Source organism: Gavia stellata, chromosome 11, assembly GCF_030936135.1.
Source record: "Gavia stellata isolate bGavSte3 chromosome 11, bGavSte3.hap2, whole genome shotgun sequence".
NCBI classification, from domain to species: domain Eukaryota; kingdom Metazoa; phylum Chordata; class Aves; order Gaviiformes; family Gaviidae; genus Gavia; species Gavia stellata.
Genome location: NC_082604.1, coordinates 14,383,913 through 14,411,494, shown reverse-complemented (window position 1 = coordinate 14,411,494; position 27,582 = coordinate 14,383,913). Strand labels below are relative to the sequence as shown.

The window sequence follows — 27,582 nt, the reverse complement described above, 5'->3', positions numbered from 1 at the left end:
CTTGTTCAGAAGATATTGTAGAGTATTTTACATTTTCCAGGATATCTTCCAGAAATAAACTTATCTGTTAGAGAAATTATAGGCAGTTAGTTGTGTAGTGGCACTGTATTCCTAAATAGAATTTAAAGTTTCGTTCTTCCAAAATTTATCAGTTTTATTATGAAGTTATGAGAAACTGTAGATCTTGAATCCTAGATACGGGTCATGCCTTCACATACTGTAAGCTGACCTGCCCACAGCTCAACCTGCAGTATTATCCTTTTATTTGCTGACTCAAACATGTTGTACTCAATATGCTTATCAGGGCAATGATATTAAAATGGCATGTTCTCCAAACAGGGCTGGTGACGTGCTGGAAAGCACCCACCAGGAGCTTCTGGTGTGCAAGCAGCTACACTGAGGGCAGAGCCGAGGACTGTGATTTCTCCTTCAGGCACAGAAATACTCCCCTTTTAGGGGAGCCGAGTGGATAGGAAGGTCAAGGAAACTGCTAATTACATTTTGTTTCTAACTCAGACTACTTTAGAAGTTTCAGAACATGGATTTTGTTGATGGAGTATGTGCTTTAGGTGAGGTGCATAAGGAAGGAAAATAGAACTTGAGGAGAGTTCCTCTAGTTCACCTTCCCGTTACTGGCTGAGTACAGGAGTTGGAATGGGAAGTGGCATGGCCAAGTCAGGACTCATAAATTTGAGAAGATTATACATGGGTAGGTTGTCTCTCTTGGAAATAAACAGGCATATTGAAAATGTTAATCCAAAACCAAACAACCTTTTTTCCCCCTTTTCTTTCTTTTTTTTTGAACAGTTAATCTGTGGAAACAGTAAATAATATCTCAAATGCCATCCGAAATCTGCAGTTAGTTGGGGCTGTTTACTGTCCCTCTGACAGCTACTTCTCAGTTCAGTTTACTTTTGAACATTCCTCATTATTGTGCTCTTGAAGTGTGATGGGAGGAATCCAGGCTGAAAACACTTTTTCAGTTGTTTTGTGCTTTAGTGCATCTCTCCCATGATGGAGATGCATGCTCCTGTGTGGTGTAAAGGCAAGCTAAATCCAGTCTGTGGGTTGGTTGGTTTTTTGTTTTGTTTGTGGGGTTTTTTTTTGGGGGGTGTGGTGTGGGTTTTTTTTGGGAGGAAACTGTACCCTGTTGGTCTCCCACATCTCCAGAGATGGGGGAGACATAGTAATAGGCACAATTACATAGCTTAGCTAATGGGCTTGGTTACATCCATGTGCCTCTTCCAGGTATCCCTCTCATCCATCTTCTCTTCCAGGTATCTGCCCAGTCTATGCCTTAGATTAAGGTTATGCAGATCACTGCCAGGGTTACTACCTGACCTTTCTTTGACAGTGCGTATGTATTCTTTTATTTATTTATTTTTTTAAAATCCACAGAGGTATTCCTAGTATGCTTCCAGTTCCCAAGCTTTTTCCATGATCTCTAGCAACTTGTTTATTCGCTTGCTGGAAACCTTTGGTGAATTATTTTGCAATTGTACATCTCTTTTCATTTAACGGAGAGGTTGATGCACAGTTGTTACTCCGTTGAGCGGTTCTGGGTGCGACGTAATCTGCAAATGGGAAAGTAGACAGTGTTTTATGTAGACACTAGAACATGGGTAAAACTGTATTCCAGGAACCAAACATCATTTGTTTACCATTATAAGCCACTCGTTTTAAAGATAGATAGATTTTAATGGCGTAATGGGGTACCATGCACAGATGTCCTTTGATCTTACAGCTCACTCCTACTCCGGAGAAGTCCACGGTACTTGAATCCTCACAGGAGCTCACAGCTCCTGTGTGGCTGTGAGCAATATCCTCAGTTTTGGCTGCTCTGAAGCTACTGTACTGGTGCCCGCAACCCCTGGTAGAAATTATGTAGTAATCTCTGTCAGTGTTCACTCAAGATAAATAAGAACCATGTGGGTGTGTGAGGAATGACTGCAGTTCTTTGCATACTACTTTGCCAAGGTACACGGAGAGAGGTCACTGCTGCTTAAAGCAGTCCTGCCATGGCAATTCCTGGCTGAGACCTTGCCAGGCAGTTCACTGAAGACAAAGGCTCTGGTTTATAGTTCTTATTTCTGGAAATAAATATTTATGATGCATTCAGATCCCTGATGGTAGCAGCACAAGATTGAGTAAGAGAGTGAGATATTTTGATAAACCTTCATTAGATTTCCTAATATGTCATGTGTGCTCTATATGCAGTGCTGTCTTTCACAACTTGAGTGCTAAAGGGTTTCCTAATTTGCATGTAAGAATGAATTCTGTTTGTCACTGGATATACTTTTCTTGGCCAAACACGTGCTCTCTCAGGCTTGTTTTCAAAACAGAACAGCTGTTCTGTGAACATAACTATCGGAAAGCTGTCTTCTGGCATAATTGCACTCCAGTAACTTCAGCAACCTTATACCTGCAATGAAGCTCTTCAGAGATTATTTTTTCTTTCCATGCATTCCTGTTGAACTTCAGTATAGGGTTTATATTTCCTTTTTACACAAACTGACTTTACTTGTGGAAATAAATGCCAAGCTTGGTAATCCCCTCCAGTGACTGCCAAGATGCCTCTGGCCGGCTGCGTGCCGGGGGAGCCCAGCCCTGCCGGGCAGCCCGGACCCGCTGCGGTGTCCCAGTACCCTGCAAGTGTGGAGGGCTGTGACCACCTGCTGTGTTCTTGGTTTCATATATGTTTGCATTTTGAGGATGCTGTTACTGTTCCTTGGGAAATATTACTAAGAGTGTGTATTTGTCCCCTCGTGTGAGGGGGAAAGTCAGACTTAAGAAACTGGATAGCTCAAATCTACATGTAAGACCATACAGCAGAGCTCCTTAGGGCAGACACCTGGGTGGAGGGCAGGGCAGGGACTTGTGCCAAAGCAGGTGGTGAAGCAGGAGTAGTGTTGCTGCAGCTACAATTCATCGTGGGGATTTTGCAAAGACTTGAGAATTTTGCGGCTTGCTTGCTGGGGAGTACCGGGCCACAGTGGTAACTTGGGGTCTGAGTAATTGCAGTCAGCTTTCCGCTGCTACGCCTAGGTCTTCATTGCCCAGCTGGAGCCCTGGAGCCGGCACAGCGATGCTGCTGGGGACTCTGGGCCAGTCACTCAACCTCTCCGTGTGACGTTAGCATGCGACTCGGCCTGCGGTAAGGGCTCTGGTGCCGCACTGAACCTCTGCCCTGGCAGGGCTCTTCATGGGACCAAACCTGCTCCGCACAGCAGGGCCACTGTGGGTGGCTGCAGCTAAAATAGATGTAGCCGAGCACATCCTGAAATGGAAACCGCACTTGGATAAACTTACTCCCTTGGGATCTGTGTTGTACTTGCACATTTACGCTCTTGTAAGTTCATGAAAATCACTTTGGATTTGTGTTACTAGACGCAAATGGGACAGGTGTTTTAAGGGGTTGTTGTACCTAAATGTAGCAAACAAGGAATAGATTTTTTCAAAATGAATGAAGTTAAAAGGTTAAAAATAAATTAGCAGAAGTATTTGGTGGTCAGAAGCATTCTCTTCACTCACTTCCACAGGAAGAAACAAGTATCTTCCATGCTATGCTTAGTGGAACTCTGCCAATAAAACTGGTGCAAGTTGTCGTTACATCTAAATAAAGTCACAGGAGCCTACAGGAATTACATTAATATTTTTGTAACATCTTGCTAGCTAGAAGAGAATGGTGTTGCTTTCCTCATTTGGTTAATAATATCCTCTATAATGTGCCAAGGTAACTGTCATTTACCGCACTTTGCATTGTCTCTCCATACACACTATAGACAGAATAAAAGCATGTTTCTCTGCTCTTTGGTCAGACACGGATTACTTTAAAAAAACCCTGCACAACAAACCCAAACGAACAAAAAAAAGGACTCTAAATGCTATAATTACACTTCTGCTGCACTTAAAAATTATTTAAATACCCCATGCACTTAAAATTCTGTGGTGCAGCAGAGACATGGAAATAAAGCCTTTTAAACCTCTTTATCTGCAATTTAAAAAAAATTGACCATTGGCAAGTATGTTAAAAAGAAAACTTTTCCAATGTGAATAATACCTTTATAAAAATAGCTTCCTGTTTGTTCTGTGACTGTTTGCAAACCTGACTCAGGCAGCCTACACTAGATTGCTTCATTGGCTGTGAATGTAATACAGATTCTCTTGCGGTTTCATGTCAATATAAACTGCATTATTTGTCTACTCAGCTTTCTCCATTTTACATAGCTGAGGTTGAAATCCCGTATGATTTGGCACATCATTCTCTTTCCTCCTGTTCCATAAAACTCAAGTAACATACCAGGCTCCATAGTGAATCTTGAAATACATGAGCAATGTGTGGGTGGAATTACTGTGGGTTCCATTAAGAGAGAGTAACGATATCCCATAAAGAACAGTAGATTATTTTTTGCTTGCCAAACTGTACTTTTGTACGTTGATTTAATACTTTCTTTGACTTAGTGACTATGGGAGGCATCTGATGCAGCCCACACTTTTTCATTTACATCACGTTGACAAGTACAGATTTTGAAATCCTTGCTGTTAGCATTCCTCGGGAAGGGGTAGGTGTGAAAAATGTCTACCCCAAACCAAATTCCACGGTTATAGTCAGTGCTGGACTGGTCACCTAGGAAACTTTCAATAATGGATTCACTTGGCTTGGCGATGCATCTGGTATGATGGGATTTTTCCAGTTCCCCCTAATTTGAAAATGCACCGCTTGAACAAAAAATTAATCATAACTTAATCTGTTCCATAGAGAAAAATCCTATCCTCTGTCTTCGGTTCTGTTTTAGTCATAGTCTAAGATACCATGTTCTTTATTCATTCTGTGGTGACTCCTGTAGAATTACTTTAGATTGCATGGCCTTTAGAATAAATGTTTTTTGAAGGTATTGAACCATTATTGCTGTGTTTATGTCTATTGGTGAGTCAGTGTGTCTGTGAATGCATTGCACTGGAATCCTCTGTGGAGGTCCTCCTGCCCTTCTGAGATGTACTCATGCGATTTTCTTCTGATTCTTTCCTACAAAAGACTGCTAGCATTTAAATGAGAAAAAGATGGAGCAATCAATCTTCTAAAACTGTTTTCCCAAGTTTTTTGGGTGTTCAAGTTGAACTGATTGAAACATTTCAAGTATTTTCAGTTCCTTCTTTGCTGTGTTTTGTTGCAGGAGTATCAGTCTGGTTCAGTAGAGCCAGCAGTAAAAATCTTCACTAGGACTGTTGAGCAAAAGGAGCCAAAAAAAAAAAGCTGTGGCAGGATGTGAGAGGAAATTCTCAAAATTGTGCATGGTGGGGAGGGCAGGTAGAGATGTTGTCTGTAGTTAAAGAACTTGGGCTGTGTCAGATAAAAACTGTAGGAGCCCTGCTCAAGGCACAGATTTTTTTTTTTTTTTTTGGAGTAGGTACTGGGTACATGGTGCTGTCACTGCTTAAAGGTTACATCAGTTCAAGGAGCGACTAGGTAAGAGCAAGGTCACAAAGCGGACCGTGTGTTTTGGAAGATACAGCAACCCCATCCAGGTCAGGAAGACCCATAAACCGAGACTGGTAGAAAAAGCAGAGAAAGCATCATATATGCTTGTCATGTATGCTCATGTATGCTGTTATAGCTGCTGTTGAGGATGCATTAGCCAGACCACTGTCTGACTTGGTAGGAGTGTTCTTGGAAGTGACCTGTTGACTAGTGCTGGATCTAAGCCTTACTTCTGTGGAATAAATATCAGTGACTCCTGAGACTAGTCTCCATAGTTTGCCTGCCGTGGCTATTTTAGACAGACTTGAATTTCTTTAGAACATCTGTTTTTTTCCTATGTTGCTCTGCAAACTATGTTTGTGCTCCTACAGGTATTTTTGCTTGACTGAGCAGAGGTATACTTCAAGTACCCTGGTACTTGGCTGCAGAGCATTGCGTGAGTAACTAGCAAGGTGCATTCCTTCTGCAAAGTGGGAAGTGGATCATCATCTTGTGTGCTAATTTTGCTGGTGTCAGATAAAACAAAATGGCAAGTGGTGATTGATTTGAATACACTCAGGATGACATCTTGGGTGTCTGAGTACTGCTAAGTCTGTGGTGGTGGACAAGGCTTAAGGATTACTAGGAATGTTTTTCATGGTAGCCACTTCTAACACATGTTACTGTGCTGGTAAAGATAAACCCAGAGGATGTTTTTTGGGAAAGTGAAGCAACAACAGGCACTGGAATGCTCATTAGAGGTGATTAATTTTACTTTCTTGTGAGGATTGATCTCATGGGCTCTGTTTAGAGGGCAGCTGTTGCTTGAACTCAGACCAAATTGGGGAACTGCAATGTGCTCCAGGATCCAGGCTGGTCTGATTGAATACTTGATGTTTGATAGGGGTACAGTCTTTCTCATAGCTTTGAATTATGTACGTCGATTGTGTAGCATATTGCATAGGCTGCTGAATGTTGTTCAATAGTTTAATTGGGAAGCTGTTTAGTGGGAATTCGTGGCCTCATTTGAACTATGTCAGAAGCCCTGGGATATGAAAAGGAAATTGGTTGCATGGTCATTTGCTTGCATGCAGTAAGAGGGCAAAATTAGCACTGCCATAATTTGCAGAGGCTCTGAATAAAATAAAAACCCCAACGTTACTCTTTTTTCTCTGCCCAAGGACTTAAAAGCACTAAATGCTGCCTGTTGTGGGACTGGTTTCCATGGTGGATTTTTTTCACCCTGTTTTCATGAAGAATATGAACCACTTGGTTTCAGGGGACTTACTGAGGTTCAGTGAAGTTCTCTGGTACCATTCCGTCCTGTGATAAGAGGTCAAAAGATTAGCTCAGACTGAAAAGTAGTAAGTTATTTTTGTTTTGAAGATTCCTTCCTGTCCAGTAGTCATACTAGCTTTGTTTTCATGTCTTGAGCTAGTTGTTTAAAGAGTAGATAGATTTCTTTGCTTCCTCTTCCTGAGGATAATTTTAAATACAGCACCCTTGTCCGTAGCAATTCTTGTTTGATAATGTCTCACGCTTATAATATGACAGTGTATTTGTCTCCTCTCTTTGAATGAGGTGCAGGCAAGCCATAAAGCCCCCTGATCCAGTGCTGTTCAGTGCATTTTTCTGTTATAAACTGTGGCCTAAAAACTTATTAAGACATGTTCCTTCTTTTTCTCCCTCAGATAAACTACTAGTTTTTACTGTAGCAACTAAAGAAACCGATGGCTTTCACCGGTTCATGCAAACTGCAAAGTACTTCAACTACACAATAAAGGTATTGTATGTTCTCATAGCAAATATTCATACTATACAGCCTTTAAGACAGAAACAGTGCAATAGCAACTGAAGTTGCATGAGCTTCCTTGCGTGCTGGGGCAAAGTAAAACAATTCCAGAGCTTGGGGGCGGGTAGGGCACTTGCCCGTGGCCCTGCTGCTGTCCCTGTTGCTTACCTGCTGGTCCCCCTCTGAACCAGCACCGGAGGGTGCTTCTTCCATCCACTGCCTGAGGAACTGTTTTTACAGATTAGTAGCTATTGTGATCAGTGTCCTCAGTCACTTGCAGGTTCTGTCATGATTTAGCATAGAGCCTTGCTTTTCAGTGGAGCTAATTTTGTTAGCATGAATACTTCTGGAAGCTGCACTGCACTCGGAGGGCTTTGGATGTCTCCTTCCTCCTTAAACAAGGCTGGATGCCTGCTGCGGGAAAGGAGGGAGGGTCACAACTGATAGTTTCACTATGTTTCCCAGGAACCTGTAATTCTTTGAGAGGACAAAAAGTTTCTATCATTCTTGCCAGCTTTTTCTGCCTTGCTCCACGTCTCCGTATGTCACGTACTGAGGTTGGCCTCCATGTGACCTTGGGAAAAAGGGAGGCACTAACCTTCTTCTAAACTTTTCCCCACAAATTGGTTCTGCAAGACAAAATCCAGGAATTCAGATAGTGTTACGAAATTTTTCTGCTTACTTACCACAGTGTCTACACTATACATAGGAAATTATTTGGATATCTGAAGTTTGACTTCTGCCACTGAACTTGGAAGACTGAGAGAACCTTTCCTAATGTGATAATGCTGTACTAAAGCACCCGAGAAGCCTGAGCTCTGGACGCATCTATTAGCTTTGCAGATTTGTCCAAAACGTCGTGCAGCGTAGTTCTTCCAGGTTTTATAAGTTCCAAAAATATTATGCTCAAAACCCACAAAAAGTTTAAGGGTTTTTTCTGGTTTTGAGATGTAATTCACCATAATGCTTGGCTAGGGAGGAATTTTGTTTAACTTATTTTAGCAGCCAGCTGCATATTGGGGAACCTATCCCTTCCTTGTACAAAAGTGTTCTGGAGGGATTTGGGAAAGACAGGAGCTTGCAATTTGTGTTAGTAATACCCTGATCCACCAAGGTCTCCTACACTTCCTGTTCCAAAAGTGGTTATATTGACTTTTAAAGGTCTTATTCAGAGTGTTTTTCTAACATAAATTTTGAAACAATTATTAGCTTTTTTCTTTTCCTTTTTTTTTTTTTTCCCCCCTGAAGCAGACACATTTGAATAAATGGTGGTAGCAGGCAATTGCTCGATTCTTATTTGGTTGAGAAATGTCTCTCTCATGTTTTTGCAGTGATGTCATTGTGCTGAATGCTGCTTCAGACATGGAAAACTTATGATGCTGGAAATGCTGGCTTGCTATGCTTTAATGTGTTGCTTCTGCTTTAACATCTGTTTTTAATAAGGGTCTGCTTTGAAAAGCCTCTTGTTTTTGGGTACTAGCAAAAAGTGCTTTTTTTCTTATTCCAGGTACTTGGAAAAGGTGAAGAGTGGAAAGGTGGTGAGCTGCCTAACTCTATTGGTGGAGGGCAAAAAGTTCGACTGCTGAAAGAAGGCATGGAAAGCTATGCTGATCAAGAGGACTTGGTTGTAATGTTTGTTGAATGGTGAGCAAACCTGGCTTGTTGCCTTTACATTTTAGTCTGGGTAGACATGCAAAAGTAGCTGCTGTGACATGCTGAAAGTTGCATGCTGCTTTTCCCCCTCACTGTTTATTTGAGAGACTTTGCTTCCATTTTTCTCCATTCATAAAAATAGTAGATTGCTCTTGGAGCAATTGTTACTTTTTAAACGGATTTACAGATGTAAGAGTTGTTCATAGTTCTGCTGCCTCGAGGGGGTAAAAAAATGTTATTGGGAGCTGACAGGTTTTTAGGCAAGCGTTCATCCTCTCCCTGTTCAGCTGTGGTGAGGGCAGGACGTGGCTGTGGGCTGGGAGGGTGGAATGGGAGGTGGAGCAGAAGCAGTTCCAGAAATAAAGTGGCCAGCAGGGACCAGAGCGTGATCTTGTTCCATGGAGTAACAGTGATATGGAGGAAGCTGGAAAATGGGCCCCTGAGGAAAGCACTTAACAGAGAAACTTCTTTTACATATTAGAGAACTGAAACAAGAGGCTTGGTGCCAGATACACCCCTGGTGCCTGTGCCGTCTGTGCGATGGAAGGATGGACGGACAGTGCTGCTGCAGGTGCCAGATTATAGCTCATAGCACAGCTATGCTTGAACATCCTCGTGGAGGCCAGATAGGTTTCTCCCTGTCACAGAGAACAAGGAGCTCAAACATGTTCAAATCCCACTTTTTCCATTGCTTCCCGCACTGCCCCCCCCACCCTGTTCTCTTGCTCCTGGTGACAAGAGCATGATCAGAGCAGCGAAGAATCCACCTCACAGCAGCTGCCAAGCTCTTCCATGCTAGCATTAACCAGAGCAGGCTCACAGTTCTAAAAGAACCTCTGCAAGGAAGGTACAGGACCAAGTCCTGAATTTGGGGACATGAGGCCCCGATTGCAGACAGGCAGCCTCGGGGAGGTAGCTGAGTGCAAGCTTGGAGAGGTTTGTGCATGGGTTCATGCTGCTGTTACTGAGTTATGTTGGAATGTCCACTCCAGAATTTTCTTTTATCTTTTAACCTGCTCTTTAAATTTATTAATTTTTTTAAAATTTGATAGCTGAAGAATTTTAGGGACCCTTTTGCAGGTTAGAGATTCAGCAGGATTTTTACAGCTGACGTCACAAGAGAGAAAGTGGTCTGACAGTGGTATTTGCTGGAAAGTATATGTTAAGAGTTTAGGAAAGTTGGAGTTGCCTGGTAAACTGGTAGCAAATTTAAAGATACTACTCAGTTTTCTTTTTTAATTTTACCTCTAGAGATAAATAGAAGATAGAGCTAGAAAGCCAAAGTCTAATTCATCTTAACCAATTTATGAACAAGCTTTATAAAGGAAACTTATTACACTGAATATTTTCTTTGTACACTTAATTGACAGTAAAAGTAAGAGTTTGGAGGTACGTGTTCAGTTTTTTGAATTTTTTTTCTTACTGACTTGATCAGTTTTGCATTCGGTAAGTGGAAAAAGTATCTTGCTAAAAGTAAATATATTACATGTTTGTTCATAGTGTTGTTCTACTGATCGTGCAATAACCGAAACTTTTTAAGATTAATTTGGAAGATTATTTTGTTCTTTACTAAACACTTGGATGAATCAAGTGTTTCCCAAATATTTGCTACTCAGATTGAATTTCTTTGTTTTCAAATTTATTATCCTGATTCATCACTGTTTTTTCTCCCTATACGGTAAAATATGCAAATTTGTTATCAGATTTGGGTATTGTTCAAATTCTTCTCCAACATAATTTATTCTCTTGAGGGGCAGGCTGTCTGCTGGCATGGGTGAGAGAGTACAGAGGACCATGTGTATTGAAGTGGAGATACCATAATCTTTCTCTCCATGAAAAATCACAGGATTTAAGGCCTCCCAAGTTCTTGAGGACCATAATCCCAAGTACATGTTGACTTAAAGCCAGTGGAACTGATTCCAAATAGGAGGAAAAAAAAAAAAATAGTTTGCTGATTCTAGCATTATGTTTTAATTCTGAAGAGCTTTTTAATTTCCAGGAATCCTGGTTTGCAATTTAAATGTTAATCAATGTAGCAGTAAGTTTGGAAAAGACAAATATAGTGAACTTCCTTTCTTTTTCAAGTGTTTTTCATTATATTCATTCTGAAGCATTTGGAATATTAATCTTGGGGGTGTGGGGGGGCGGAAATGTCTGGTTTACTTACTGTAACCAGGCAAATAATTTCTAGTGAACTGTTTACTTAAACTTAGCTTCTTGCCTTTTTTTTTTTTTTCTTTTGAGCAGTTTTTTCATATGGCTCGCAATTCTGGATAGAGTTTGAACTTCTTCTGTGGACAGCCTGTGTCTAGGTGCAGATAGCAAAATGCTTTGCCTGCAGATGGAACGCTATTTAAATTAGGCTTGTTTTTGCGAGGGTTAACCTCTGGTTTACTTTGGACCATTTCAGATTGAACTGGCTAATGGCCAGCTTAGACTGGCTAAAATAGTTGATGCTGTGATTGTTCATCCAGACTCCCATGGCCATCTATTTGTATCGTGGAAGACTTCTGAAGCCTCTCAGGTTTTTTCCAAATATTTGTCAGAAAGTGAGGGATAATTACATTTTCTACATATCTCAAAATGGTTAAAGTGTGATCCTGGTGGGCATACAGTGTAAATGACAAAATGGCTGTGTGGCTGAACAGTCCCATCAAATAGGATGAAATACGGGCCTTGAATTGTAGGTTACTAGTAAGCCCTCTCTTGTTTGTATTTTGAGCTCTTAACCTGCAGCTCCAATAGTAACATGTCCTTGTTGTTGTAAAAGTTGTGGATGCAAAAGTTGCATTTTCAATTCTAGAGGACAGGAGCCACCGTTGCTGTTTCCCTGTGTTGCCAGGAGCTCTGGATGCGTAGCCAGGGTGCTTTGCTGCTGCAAAAGAGGAGGAGGGATGGGTGGATTCCAGCTCCAAGCATCTGCCATCTGGGAGCTTCAGGAAATGGGATTGGAAACTTTCTGTTTTGGTTTTCTTTTTTCTTCTCTTTCCTCTTGCTTTCTACTTAATCGGAAGGATTTATAAAGAATAAAAGAGTATCTGAGCTTTTCCAGCTTGCCAAGGCAGCCTGCTTTTTCCTGGATACATCCACGCTTTTTCTCCCCTGTCAAATTTTGAAGCCCTGTTTAAAGTAAGTCATGTGCCTCACCCATAATAACAGTATAAACTGCCAAGGGTAGTCCTGGGATCTGTTTTGTGATGGTCTTAGTGGTGGACCTTAGGTGTGGACCTAGAGGTGAATCCTCCCTTACAGTAGGAGTTGAATGCTAGATAGACTGAACATCATCTGACATAGCAGGTAAGCAAGGTAAATAATGGATTTATAGGTTTTAGTTTGACTCTGGAAGTTTTCCTTTTGCCTGGGGAGAAAAGCAGGAGCCTCATAAAGCAGCTGATGGGGAGAGTGGCAGCGAGGGGCGGAAGGCTGGTGGAGGTCCTGCCTGGGAGGAGGTGTGGTGGCAGTAAGTCACCTCTTGACAAAACAGAGGGCCATGAAAATTAGTGGAAAATATAGCTCTGTGCTGGATTCATACTCCTGCATAATATCCATTAGTATGTAAAGTTTACAATAATTGGTAATGCAGTTGAGCAGCTCTGTACTGGGCTTTGTATTATAAACTGTGCTGTATTAAGTAGCATATCCCTTTCAGAAGCAGAGCCTGTGGCTAGCCCAGCATGTTGCTCAACTTTGGCTTTCTTTTCTAGAATGACAGTCCTTGGAAGCAATGTTCCAGGGGTGTTTGGTTCCTTCCTGCAGCTGTAAGTCATTGTAGCAGCAGCGCTAACCTGATCAAAGAGGAGAAGCACAGCCTGCCATAAGCTATTAAGTTAAAGCCTCAGACAAATCTCTGGTTTTGTCTGTCTTCAACTTGTCTCCTGTTTCTTGCTTGTTCTTCAGGCTCATTCTGGCTTTGAATTGGGCTACACCAATTGAATGGAAAAGGGAGGGAAGTGTATTCCTGTTTATTTGGGCAGAAACAGGCAGTTTTTGCAAAACGGGGGAAGCTCCAAAATGTACAATATTTTTTTTCGTACATTCTTCTGCCAAAGTTACAGAAAAAAAAAACAGTGAGAGTTTTCGGAAACCTGCTTACTTTATATAGGCTACACAACACACTTCCTCTCCAGGGTTCATACTTTGCTCTGCGGTGGAAATCTTCTTTTGCATTTGTAAGCCAGCTGTTGTTCAGTTCTCTTAGGCCAATTGCATGAAATCCCCTTTGAGGAAAGGATGTTTAAAATAATTTCAAAACTGTAATAAAGAAGTACCAGAAGTCAGTAACGGTTGAGCTGTTGGCACTATTGCCGAGTAATACATTTCAATGCAAAAAGTTCTGTGTACTGCAGGTGGGGGCACTGCTGTCCTCCTTCTTAGCCCAGCTAAAAGACTTTGCAAGAACAAAATCTTGGTCAAGGTTAGACCTTCTGATTTTTCGTAGCTGTACCATTCCTTTGCCCTATGTCAGGGCTGATGATTGTCAGTTACTAAGGTAGATGTGTGGAATAAGAATATACCTGCATTCACATGAGAAGGCTGTGAGGCAGAGATGCTGCCATTAAATCCAAATATTCTGCTTGTTCAGCCAGAGACTAATCTATGACATGATTCCAATATTACTGTGTCATGGATTCATGCTGTGTAAAATGAACCTTGAAGTGGTTTGCACATTAATGCTTTTATATGTAGATCTCAAGTAGAAACGAAGGAACCTTATACTCTGAATAATTTAATAAATTATACGTGTTTTGAGGTTTTGGGTTGGGTTTTGTTTTGTTCCCCCCCCCGAGGCATTGATTTATATATGGTTCAAAAGAAGAAACCACTAGGCTTGTGATACTAGAGGTCCCTGGTCCCTCAGCAAGTTTGCAGACGACACCAAGTTGGGAGGGAGTGTTGATCTGCTTGAGGGTAGGAAGGCTCTGCAGAGGGATCTGGACAGGCTGGATCGATGGGCTGAGGCCAACCGGATGAAGTTCAATAAGGCCAAGTGCCGGGTTCTGCACTTCGGCCACAACAACCCCATGCAACACTACAGGCTTGGGGATGAGTGGCTGGAAAGTTCCCCTGCAGAAAAGGACCTGGGGGTGTTGATCGACACCCGGCTGAATATGAGCGAGCAGTGTGCCCAGGTGGCCAAGAAGGCCAACGGCATCCTGGCCTGTGTCAGAAATGGTGTGGCCAGCAGGAGCAGGGAGGTGATCGTGCCCCTGTACTCGGTGCTGGTGAGGCTGCACCTCGAATACTGTGTTCAGTTTTGGGCCCCTCACTACAAGAAGGACATTGAGGTGCTGGAGTGTGTCCAGAGAAGGGTGACGAAGCTGGTGAGGGGTCTGGAACACAAGTCTTATGAGGAGCGGCTGAGGGAGCTGGGGTTGTTTAGCCTGGAGAAGAGGAGGCTGAGGGGAGACCTTATCGCTCTCTACAACTACCTGAAAGGGGGTTGCAGAGAGGTGGGTGTTGGTCTCTTCTCCCAAGTGACTAGTGACAGGACTAGAGGAAATGGCCTCAAGTTGCGACAGGGGAGGTTCAGGCTAGACATTAGGAAAAAGTTCTTTACTGAGAGAGTGGTGAAACATTGGAATAGGCTGCCCAGGGAGGTGGTAGAGTCACCCTCCCTGGAGGTATTCAAGGAGCGTGTGGATGTGGCATTGTGGGATGTAGCTTGATGGACATGGTGCTGTGTGGTGTTGGGTGGGTTGTGGCTTGTTATTGTTGTTGTGTGGCGTGGGTTTTGTGGTTTGTTTTTTTTTTTTTTTTTTTGTGGGTTTTTTGGTGGTGGTGTTTTTTTTTTTTTTTTTTTTTTTTTTTCCAGGTTGGACTCGATGATCTTACAGGTCTTTTCCAACCGTACTGATTCTGTGATTCTGTGACTACATTTGTACATGACCTTTGCGAAACCTGTGCATGTTCCTTTTTGTTTTGGGGTAGTGCTGACCTTCGGCTGTGGGTAATGGCTGTTTTTAGAGATGAGCCTTCCACCTTTAGGCCTTTGTCCTCAGTAGCAGTTGGGAGTCAAATCTGATGAACGCATAAAGGCAGGTGAAGTTTTTAATAAATAGATATTGTGAAGTTTAGAGCCTTCTGAAGTCTTTGGCACATTTAAGAGGTTGAAGGAGAAGTTTATATATTGTCAGGATGCAATACAATTTATGGGCGACTAGACTTCATTGAGAAATATCTAAGTACCTTCTTGAGAAGACTTCTCAGAAGAAAGTCAGTGTCGTTATGTTTTGGAACAAGATCATCTAGAGTTTCCCAGTCAGAGTCACCTAAATAATCTTTCAGTCTTACTCTATTTCATCTGCTAAGTTTTGATTTGGTGTTTTTTTTTTTTTCTTAAACACATAAACAGTTTTCTAAAGGGGAAAATAAATTTTTTTACTCAAAATACATGAAATCTGAAAATCAATTCCAGGTAGACAAAATCTGCAGGAAGAAGCATGTCCAAAATGTAGAAGGTTAAAAAAAAAATGAATGTAAATAGAAGGGGAAACTGTATTGGATAAATAGTATTGATTGAAGTTTTTCTCCTAGAAGGTTATAGGATTTTTGTAGGGTGGTAAAGCATGATTTAATGAGTAATTTTTCAGAATATAAGAACTGTCTGTATGCTTTTGAAATCTGAATAGTCCAACTACTTGTTTTGAACACAGAAGCATTAAAATTAAACTAATCTAATGGATATCTTTATTTTCAGCTATGATGTTATCTTTGCGGGGGGCCCTGAAGAACTGCTAAAGAAATTTCAGGAAACTAATCATAAAGTGGTGTTTGCAGCCGATGGATTAATTTGGCCAGATAAAAGGCTAGCTGACAAGTATCCTGTTGTCCGGAGTGGAAAACGATTCCTGAATTCAGGAGGCAAGTGTGATTCTTGAACACATGAAACTCTTGATCTTGAGCATGGCTCACTTCTGTTATCTGTTTTATGTATTTGTATGTGGAACTGTCCCTGAATTCACCAAGTATAAAATCAAGGACTGGACATCCTGTCCTCCTCTTCCCCTCTCCCTCCCCACTTGAATAGGTCCTCTTCTGTGTTCAAGAATAGTTTTCATTCAAACTTACATAGTATTTGTTGGCAGTAACTTGTAAAAAGCAGGTAAATAAAGTAACAGGCTAGCAAGCAACTATGCCTTGCGATGAAATGCTGTGCAGGGGTGGCCCAATTGCCACCGACTGAATCTACTTCAGAAACAATCTAGTGTACAAGCCCAGTCAAAGCAGAACATGCTATTTATAGGCACAGTTTAGCTGGGTCAGAGAATTTCCTGACCTGGCTACCTTGTTCTTGGGGATCTCTGCATACAGTGTAGACATGCTGGTAGCTCTGCCTGGCCCGTCAGCGTGGTTTAGGCAGCTCATTCCAAGAGAGGTGTGAGTTACTCCTTTTAATCTCAATGACATGTTAATTCTGGAGTCCTTTAAATTCCAGCTTTGGTAATAATTTTGCAGTTGATTAATACATGCGTTTACACTGATATCATTTAACTGCTACAGAGCACAGTATGTTACTTCTCCTAGGTACATGATGCTGGGCAGCATGTAGATCTGGGAGTGTCCCTGTTCTTTTCCCTCCCTTCTTTACCTCATCTGTCTGCCCTATCTTTTTTTGTTTTGGCTTAAACGTAACGTATATTCGTTTTGAGCAGAATTCTCTTTGTAGTTCTGGCAGTATTAGATTCAGGCTTCTCTGCCAGCAAGAAGTGATGGATGAAAATGAAACCTTTTCCACAGATGGGCTTCTTGGGAACAGTAGTAGTCTAATGTCATGCTTTGGAGTTCTCAGGACCATCCTAAACAGATGTCTGTTCTCTGTTTTTTTTCCTTAAAATAGCATTAGTATAAAAATAGCCCTTGGTTATGAACTCTTTAAACAGAACTGGTACATATCACAGGAAGAAAACTGGATTTTGAGCCAAGTTGTATGAATTTCATACTTTTCCTTTGCTGGCACCAAATAGTCAGAATGAAGTCCCTGACTGGTGGACAGCATTGGCAGAGTAGTGCTTTTTATGGAAATAACTTATGTGTGTGTGATATTGCAGGATTTATTGGTTATGCTCCATATATAAATCGTATTGTGCAGCAATGGAATCTGCAGGATAATGACGATGACCAGCTGTTTTACACCAAAATCTATGTTGACCCATTGGCAAGGGTAGGTAGTGACTGGCTTTCTCATTTCTTTCTGCTTGAAATAACATGCTGCTCCTCGTAAAACATCAGGAGATAAAAATAAAAGGAATGCTGTCTCTTTATTCCTGAGTGCCATGTTGATGGTTGTGTTTGTTCTCTGGAGGTTCCTACTGTCAGAGTGATGAACAGGCTTCCAAAGGGTCATGACTTGATATATTATTTCAGGCTGTCTGCACACACAGGCAGGTTGTGCTTCGTTGTTAGAAATAATAGCTCTGAGGTATATGATTGGACACATTCATCTGAATGAGGGTCCCATGTATTTGGCAGTTTGATGGCCAGAGAATGTGGCATTTTTCCAGGGTGTCACTGAACTACTTGCTGATCCAGTGTTTTATATTTTGGCTTGCTGCCATTTCAGATCCTGTCTGCAGCTGCCTCTCACTCTTCAGCTTTTTGTGCAGATATGTTCAATAAAGCTGCATCATAAATTTTTGGTGAAGACTTCTCCGTGCCCTAGCTTAACAAACTACTTTGCTGAGTAGCAGCATTAAAGCATGATAGATGTCAGAGGCATGGTCCTGATGCTGGAAAAAGAGGGCTAAGGAAAGTTAACAATGTATTGATGCAAAAAGACTTTTAGAAGCTGATATTGCAGAATTTTGAGGTTAATTTTGAGGATTTGTATGCTTAAAGCAGATGTGAAGTTTCTGAAATACATATATGTATTTCTATTAAGTTATGCCTGAAAAATCAGGCATGTTTAGATACAGGTACAGAAATAGAATAGAGTAGAATATTTCAGTTGGAAGGGACCTACAGTGATCATCTAGTCCAACTGCCTGACCAGTACAGGGCTGACCAAAAGTTAAAGCATGTTATTAAGGGCATTGTCCAAATGCTTCTTAAGCACTTGACATGCTTGGGACAGCGACCGTGTCTCTAGGAAGCCTGTTCCAGTGTTTGACCACTCTCTCAGTAAAGAAATGCTTCCTAAAGTCCAGTCTAAACCTCCCTTGGCGTAGCTTTGAACCGTTCCTACTCATCCTATCACTGGATCTGAGAGAGAAGAGATCAGCACCTCCCTCTCCAATTCCCTTTCCTCAGGAAGCTGTAGAGAGCAATGAGGTCGTCCCTCAGCCTCCGTTGCTCCAGAGTAGACAAGCCCAAAGTCCTTAACCTCTCCTCGTAGGCCATTCCTTCCAGCCCTTAATGTTTGAATTGATTTTACGCAAGTTAAGTCAGATGCTAGGTATGCAACTGAAAGGACAGGGCATAGAGACATTAAAGCTGACTCTGCACCAAGTCGGAAGTAATATCATTAGCTGTCTGAGCAGATTGTCTTCTAGAAAAAAATGCATACCTCTGCACAGTGTGCTACTGCGCTGTGATTCAAAACATGTCCATGGTGCTTAGCTTGGGATACTGTATTATACATCAGTGCTAATTTTTCTGTATGGCAATGTCCAGTGCTGTAGAATATGTAACAAAAATCTTTGGAAGACCGAAACGGAGTATGTGATCGGTATAAGGGTTTTTAAGTGTGTTTTAAAGGTTATATACTTTGATCAACATGTTAAAACTTTAAACCAAGGTACTTTAAATAAGAATCGAAGTAGTATTAATAATACAATATTAAGAACATGTTTTAAAACCAGTGGTGTGTTCTATTCTGACACGATACTTAGATTTGGATTGTGAAACACAGTATGTTTTGTTGCTTGGCCAAGACTTGTTAATTTTTTCTTCAAGATAAGACACAAATTTTCTTTGGCTTCTACTGCCAAATTGAAGTTTCTCTGGAGAGTTATGATCTTTATCCTTCAAGTTTAGATAAAGTTTTTGCATATAGAAAACTGATTGCTATACAGCTGCGCAACTCAGGAATATAGAAAAACTTAACAGTATAAAATTAAGAATTATATCTAAGAGCTGAATACATTTTGCCTGATTACTTGGTGCCACTGCAGTGTAACTGTAACATTACTGTAAAAACATTGGCTTTTAGAATGCGTTAACATCTTTTCTACATTTATTTCAGGAACGCATTAACATTACTTTGGACCACAAATGTACAATTTTCCAGACCCTAAATGGAGCTGTTGGTAAGTATGATTTGCACGTTGTGTGTTTTATTAACTGTTACTAACACTTTATTTTTTTAACCATGAATATAATTCCCTAAACATATGCTTGTTTTAAACAAATATTTGGATGAGTAAACCTGATTACCAGATTAGTTACAGATCTTTTGGGTTTAACATTAATTGATTTCTCCCATTGATAAAATACTTGACTTAAAAATAGAAAAAATAGTTTTCAATAAATAAAGTTAGCAATAAATACAAATTAAGAACCATTTTCCCATCTGCCTTCCACAAACTTAGTTACAGGACAAAGACTGGTAATTAAAATTGCATTTTAGATGTTCTTAAGCAAATGGCTATACATAATGAAATGGAATGTGGAATAATGTGGAATTTCCTTTAATTGTCATGAATTTAAATTGAAAAATAACATCTGTGCAAACTTCCTTTCTTACCTTTAACCTCTAATTATGGAACAACTTTTTATAGTCAGATCATATCTGAAATAACTATGATTTCTCTATAAATAGCATTTGCACAAAATTAGTTTTATTTTTAAAGCACATCTTATTCAAGTACTGAAGGCTGCTGATGGCAAACTGTGAAGTTTGATGTAACCTTATTTAGCATAAAGAGCTTCAAATTCAAGATCTAGTTAAAAAGCCCAAAAGCTTCCAAATAAGTAACATTGACAATGATAGCAACAGCAGGGTATATTGTATCAGCAAGGACTTAAAGAACTCTGAAATTTTGGCTTTTATTTATAAACTGTTATTACTGTACGATCTTTGTTGATTTTCAGATGAAGTCCTTTTGAAATTTGAAGAAGGAAGAGTAAGAGCAAGGAATTCAGTGTATGACACATTACCAATCACCATTCATGGAAATGGTCCAACTAAAGTGAGTGACAGTTTGTTTTTATTTTTGTGCAAATACGGCAATTTTAATAGAGGCAAAAACTATGGTGGAAGAGTCTGAAACAGTCATAGCGCACCACCACTGCTTATTTCCAATTAATGTTAATAAGAATTGCAAGGATAAAACTCTCCATCATGTTATTCTGCTATCACTGTAACTTGATATCACTGCTGAAACAACTCAGTCTGCTCCCAATTCATTGTAAAAGCGAGTAAGCTTATGTTCATTTGTTCCCCATCACAAAAAAATTCTTGAAGCTATTGAATAATGTCTATCTGGTTATTAAACGGTAATCAGAAGAATAGGTTTTCAGGGGGAGAAAAATCTAACTGAGTCACAGGCTGGGGTACAAAACAGTAACACATCTGATCCTACTGCAGACCTTGGTGTGTGTGTTTGTATACACATATAAAAAAAATTGTATGTAGGTAAAAGTGTGTGTGTTTATACACACACACACCAGCCTGGCTTTTGTTGTTGCATCTTCGGTGTCATTGGTCACTGCCTGCAATGTACCCATGGCTCATGAGCTTTGGGTTCATGGTAGAGCACTGTCTGCCCGGTGAAACAGCTGTTTCAGCAGCTTCTGTCCATGTGTAAGGATTCAGTGGTTCAGAAGACTTGGCACAAGTTTCTCTGGGAGAAATGTCTATGTTTTGGTCATATGGCAGTTGCATGTTTTTTTTTTACATGGCAAAGCAGCATAAAGGTATATCATTTCTAATAGCCTCTGTTTGCTGAAGGATTGGGCACAGCCAATTTCTAAGTTCTTCTGAATACATGATCCTTACTGTAGCGTCTTCTTTTCAGAAAAATGCCTCCCAGGAGAACAAAATAAAGCTTGAAACTCATTAATATCCCGATGACTGCTTCTTAGTTTTTGCACTGTATTTCATCTTTGGAATTAGTGAATATAATGCCATTATTTGTTTGGCTTCTAACTACTCAGTAGTGATGAAATATGTGACCAATTTCTTCAATATTGCTACAGTTATTTTTGCCTCAATTAAATCCTCAAATTATCTGTCACCAACTGGCTTTGCTGCCACTTTGCCAATGAAAAGAAGGTACTGTATTTTACAGTTGGGCAAGCAGTTTTAGGTTGGAACTCCTTATACTAATCCACAAGTTATGCTACATTAAACAAAACTCAATCTCTGCATGTAGTAATGTAGTTTTAAAAACAGAGGAAACTCTTGCTGTATTTCGCTTTGTCAGTGTGATTATATGATTCTGTTTTAAACATAGAATAAAGAGGACGATAATATAATGGGATTGGAAAAAGTTTTCACTAGTTAGTAAATAAACTATCATGAAAGTAATTCCCAGAATTAACTCCAAATAGTAAAAGTTTTTTGTTTATAAGAACATTCTGTTTTGTATTTAATCTCTTCAGTTTGCAGATTAGTAAGTAGCATTGGTCAGAGACACTTCTTTGAAATGGATACTAAATCATCCTGATATCCTAACATGTAATTTTTTTGTTTTGCTCAAGCGCAATGGCTTTTCTGTGAAATATTCATTTTTGTAGACTTTATTGTACATCTCTGAAATTAAGTTCAAGCAATTCTATTTATAATCTGTCTAGAATGATTTTCAATATGCGTAAACAAATGCCCAAGACATGATAAAATGCAGATTGAGTATTGGGCTGGAGTGTGTTTTCTATGCAAAATTATATTCTGTCCTTCTGGTTTTTGATGAGGGCAGTAGAGCAGGAATGAATAGCAGCCTTCACTCAGGCAGACTTTCCCTGGTGTAAGAGATCCCTTAACCGTTGCAAATGGCAGTAGAGAAGAGTGAAGTTCTGCACAAACTTCCGTGGAATCCAGGAGGACAGGGCAGCCCAGGCAGCCCATCAACAGAAAAAGTACCTATTTTGTTCAGTGCCAACGCAAAATGTGTTAAGAAGGCAGATGCTCCTTTAAAACGTATCCCACTGGCTGGCTTCTGAATCTTGGCATAGATTGTCAAAAATACATCGTCTGGGCACCTATCTTCTACATTTTCTATGTGTTTTCATATGGTCACTCTTTGTGTTTTGTGTAAAGTGTTGATGATTCTCAGATTTGGGAAAAGAATTAAATTACAATCACTTTTTTTTTGCTTGAAATCATGCCTAGCAGCTTTGGAGAGCTAAATGATCTATAGTTTGTGTCTTGGAAGTCATACAAGCATTTAGTTGGTAGTTGTGCTTGCAACAACTTTTTGGTTTAGCTGAAGCAATAAACGTAGATGCTAGGAGAATGAAATCTCTGTTTTGTAAATGAGACAAAGAAGAAAAAGCTTTGACCAGCTATTTTTGTATGTTTGGGTTTGTGTTTTTCTGGGGTTGTTTTTATTTTTAATAAAAACCACAATCAATTGCCTGTTAGGTATAAGGGATTTTATGAGTAATCCTGAATTCTTTAAAAGGTACAAATCACCATTTGCATGCACGTTTCATTAATCTGAATTGTTCATTTATTTACCAGATTCACTTGAATTATTTGGGAAACTATATCCCCAATGCTTGGACACGGGAAACTGGTTGCAGTATTTGTGATTTAGACTTGCTAGATCTGTCAACAGTAACGGTAAGAATACTTCTCACAAGAACAAAACACCTTTGAATGCATTTGATAGGTGCATAGTGATTTCTGAGGCAAAGCATCTTCAGTATGCAATACTATGTTCTGCAGACACCTCAGGATATTTTTCCTGGTATATGAAACTGTGAAGATGGAATTTTAATTTACTGGAAATATCAATACTTCTAGAAATGTTTTTATGCGTGCATTTTAATATAGGTTTCCCCACTATTACTGAAGATGATCCCATCCCCAAAAGCCCTCCAGATCCTTACTTCTGTTCACTGAGGGTGAATGAATAATTTCTGAATCATGCAAGATTCAAGTGAATAATTAGAATTTTTGGAAGGTAGAAAAACTCCTTAGATATTTCAGATTTTTAACTGCAGACCTACAAAAAAACTTGAATATGCATCAGTTTAATAATTTCTGTTACAAATAGATGTTAATAGTTAACTGTAACGTGGTTACAGTTACTATTTTCTGAGAGATATAGAGAAATAGTCAAAACTGCTTCACCTTGTAAAAGATGGTACAGATATCTCTATTGTATATGCAAATGTGTATCTGTAGAATAAATCTGATGTAACTGAGATTGGGTATCAGTTCAGTCTTCAGAATTCTCGTAGGACAAACATACACGGACACATGCATGTGTACGTGTATATCAAATATTTGGGAACTTATTTTGGCTTTTTTGCTGCAAGCATGATGTCTTTAGTGTCTTTACAAATATTTCAGCTTGTACTCAGTAAATTTTAGGCCAAGTAAATGCTAAGATCTACCATGTGGAAACATAAGGCTTGTACTTAAAAGAACATTCTGATTATTCTTAACAGGCTGTTTCCAGCAGCTGTTTAATTTCTGTTCTGTATTGAAGGTTTGAATGAGAAAAGGTCTTAGAGGGTCATATTGAGGATAGCATGAAAGAAGTAGTGGCTTGTTACCTTTGCAGTAAAAGGACAAAGTGAAAGAATTTCTGGACAATAAGCAGCTTACTGACTGGAATATAAATTTAAAAAGTTTATTATTGGAATTGTAATAACTTTCAGATTCTTTTTATATCTTTTTTTTATAATTTTAATTCTGCTTTGGAAATGCAACATTCGAATGGTGTTCTACTGACATAGTGTTTGCCCTCTCAACATGAAGTTTACCTGAGGAAAAGAAGTTGTCTAAGTTTTTCCTAATGGCATTGGCAATTAAAACATGGTTGGGGAGCAGTTAAATCTTAAAGCTAGTAATGGGGAGTAACTTGCAATGATTTACTGGATAGCTTCCTATAGTGTACGTACATCTACTTGGAACGTGTCTTCCTTACTGTAATTCATTCTTTGGACTTCATACCTCACTCACTCTGCCAGCAGAAATAACAAGACTTTTTCTTGGCCTCAGTGGAAGTGTTTACTTCAGGCATTTCTGAGTACAAGCAATATTTCATTTTCTGAATGTGCTTTCTGTTCTGGCCTGGCCGGTTGCTGCTTAACAAGAAGTCTTCACTGAAAACAGCATTACCAACTCTGTGCCTCTAATCATTCGTCCAATATTGTTTTATTTAACTGTCTGCATTGATGCACTCATACCTTCTGAGGATTTTGCTTGTTCTTCTCATAAGCAAGTAGAGAATCAGATTTGTTGATACCAACTATGTTTTGGCTTTGAGATACTTTAGATGAATTCTGGCATCAATGGGTCCTTGACTCGATATGCTTAGGTGTTGTGCTTTCAATGTTTTGGGCTGGGCTTACTTATAGACCTTGACTTTAGCAGTACAAAACTCCAGCATAGAACAAGGAGGTGAAAGAATACTGCTTTCCATCATGGGCACAAGGATAGCATTCCTTCTGTGAAGGTCGGGGTAGGTGTATGCAAGGCAGAGGTGGGTGGAAGCATTGCCGTGGGCTGTGCAGGTTGTTCTGTGATGGATGAGCAGAAGAGCCCGAGGTACTGCTGGGGTTGGTGTGAGCAGGTGCTGGGAGCATGGCCTGTGAAAAGCTGTGCTTCGGGGTTTCCTGAGAAGGAGCTGAGAGCCACAAACCCAAGAGTCTTTTGTTCGGTCCTTGTCCTGTTCACAGGAGCAAGACCTCCCGTGCTCTGACCATTGCTGAGGTGTGGAAACACTCAGTAACTGCTTTCTTCTCTGCTGTCAGCAGCCCATGCCACCCCCAAATTAGCTGCCTGCCCAAGTCAAAGCAGGGTAATGGTAAATAAGTTGAAGAACACACTTTGGCTCAATAAGTGTAAATTTTTGCCATTTTTCTTAAGGGTTTTTTGCTAAAACCTAAATTAGATTGGACAACAAACTTAATGACCCTAAAGCTACTTCTTGAATCCTAAAGTTTGTTACTGGTACAGAGACTTCCCAGTGCAGCTGGAAAGGATGTCCTCGCTCATCCTCTCGCTTCACTGGTGCCCCTTGTGGCAAGGGTTCCTGGACTTTGTTTCAGACAACTACACAGAGCATTGTCCTGTATTTTTTCCAAAAATTGTCATACGCTTACTTACTAGTTGTGAAAAAGGAAACTTAAAAAGGCAAACATATGACCTTAGTGAAAATGAGAAAATTTGTCAGAGAAAATGTAACATCCTGGTGCAGACTGGGTATTCCCAAAGTGGTTTTGCTGAAGCATAATTGGGAAGAACCAAAACTTCAGACTTCATATACTTAAAATGCTGGGTATTAAAATTGTTCATTCCGACCTAGATTTAGATTATGCAGTGACAACTTTTTATAGTATGGTAAAGCAGGGTCTAGATCAATGAACTCTCTGCTTTGAGGAGATGCAGTTTGCAGGAATTTTTATTCTTAGTTTTTTGCTTTGGTCACGCTCCTGAGATTTTAGTGTAGACATTAGAGCCATGCTGTTCACACATCGGTGTATTGAAGGAGTGTTGGTAATTCCTGATTGTCCCTATAACCTTTGCAGATACAGCCTGAACTGGCTTCTCTTTGTCCTGGAGAATAAGGGGAAAATGCCTTAGAATTAGAAAAATACGCAGAGTAAATTATTGCAGCAGTTCTATTGTTGGTAGCACACGTGCATGTTCAGCTTACCAAGCCCGATGGCACAAGCTGCTTTCCTCATCGCTCGCGGTCAGTGGTACCAGCTACCATACGCCAGCCTCAATGGAGTGGTTGCCAGAGAATATGACAGTTGCTTTTTTCAAGACACATCGGTGTACTTTGTCTTCATCAGCTGTTTTGAAGTCATTAGGATGTCTGCATGAGCGTGTATTAGGTTTGCAGATGAAGTTGTGAATAGGAGGTAGTCAGGGTAAACATTGGTGCCTAATGTTTCTGATCTGGTGCACTTGACAGTATGTTTCTGGATTTCTGATGTAGACAGTGACACTGCAATCTCAACATATGCTTTATCCAGATGCTTTTCAAGTTGGTGTTGGCTTGCTTAAGGAAAGCTAACTTGCAGCCTTTTATACTGATATAAGGTTTCTCTCTGAGCCTTGTAGTGGGTTAGACGTTTATACTGCCTGTTTTAGAGGTGGAAAAAATTTTTGTTTAATCAGTGCATTTCTTTGTGTAGCAGTCTAGGCCTTTGAAGGTTAAATTTCTTTGTCTTGCATAATGTAATAATATATTCTAGAAATACACAAAAATGCTATCTAGGTTTGTTTTAGTGGTCATGATCTCTATATCAAGCACATACAAACCAGGCATTAATACCACTGTTCAAAAGATGTGAATTCACATTAAAATAAGGTGGATAAAACTTCAGTATCCTTGGATGCAAGGAGAGAAGCTCTAGTTAGTTCATTAAGGGTCTTGATAAAATCAGTGAATAGAAAATTAATACGGAGCCCACTTATAATGGTCAGGGAGAAATAGTGCATGTAAGTATATGGAAGGGTATTGCAGTCTTTGGCTTAAAGTACAGATGAGTAAAATATTTTGTGGTATTTATTCTTTAACTCCTTTTAAAAAACTGTTCTTCCCTATATTTTCTTGTAAATTTAGCATAAATATGTCTGTTACTTTCAAAAAATGAATTTGTTACGCAGTTCTAGGTGTATTTCCTTAAATACTTTTTTGCTATTTAAATTTTTTTTAAAGTAAGAATTTAAAAACCCATAACACATTATTTTTTACTTCCAGTTTCTGTTATTGGAACTCAAAGAGTTTTCTAGGAATATTGAATCCATTATCTTTGCTTATTTAGTGAAGTCAGTGAAAATAAACAGGGGGCATAGTACTTTTGAGCTAGTTGGTTTTGATTGAAAGCTGTGCAGCCTATGTTACTACAACATGACATTAGTTGCTTTTTAATATAACTAATCTTAGAAAGGAGGCAAGTCTTACTGGTTGTGTCAAAATACCTTTTTTTTTTTTTTTTTTTAAAAGGAATATCCAAGAGTAAAAATTGGTGTTTTCATTGAACAACCCACTCCTTTCCTACCTAAATTTTTAGACAGACTGTTGACACTGGAGTACCCAAAGGAGGCACTTGGTATCTTCATTCATAATAATGTAAGTATGATGTTACTATTGTGCAAAGCTTCAATTTTGGAAATTATGGTGTGAATGAAAGTGTGTGAGGGAGCATATGGATTCTATACATGTACATAGTTAAACTGCGTAGGAAGAGAAAATCTTTCAGAATTTAGTATTCAGAAGCCAAAAAAATACACAAATTAAATGAAATTGTGGCAGTGCTTGCTGAAGTCTATTTAAAGATACGGCTTAGGTTCTTTCTCTTTTAGTAATGAAAAAGATTCTATTTTAAAGTGTGTGCTTCTGGGGGAAGTACTGATTGACATAAAACAATAGAGTAGAGTAAGAATAGAATAGTTTCAGTTGGAAGGGACCTACAGCAATCATCTAGGCCAACTGCCTGACCACTTCAGGACTGACCAAAAGTTATAGCATGTTATTAGTAACTATGGTTGATGTTGGATTTGCTTTTCATCTTGTTGATACCCCAGTGCGTTTATGTTTGTCTTGGTGCTCCT

The 27,582-nt window shown here is 39.8% G+C and overlaps 1 protein-coding gene across 1 annotated transcript in view; it reads left to right on the top strand.

The window, feature by feature from the left end:
• The window catches only part of PLOD2 (procollagen-lysine,2-oxoglutarate 5-dioxygenase 2), a gene marked incomplete at its 5' end in the record, with an annotated part of 56,774 nt that overhangs the window by 10,376 nt on the left and 18,816 nt on the right, over positions 1-27,582 (top strand). Inside the window, 8 exon segments of the mRNA XM_059822853.1 lie at positions 7,150-7,241; positions 8,758-8,894; positions 15,601-15,764; positions 16,952-17,064; positions 19,084-19,147; positions 19,932-20,029; positions 22,522-22,623; positions 26,975-27,100. Coding sequence (XP_059678836.1) covers positions 7,150-7,241; positions 8,758-8,894; positions 15,601-15,764; positions 16,952-17,064; positions 19,084-19,147; positions 19,932-20,029; positions 22,522-22,623; positions 26,975-27,100 — 896 coding nt within the window.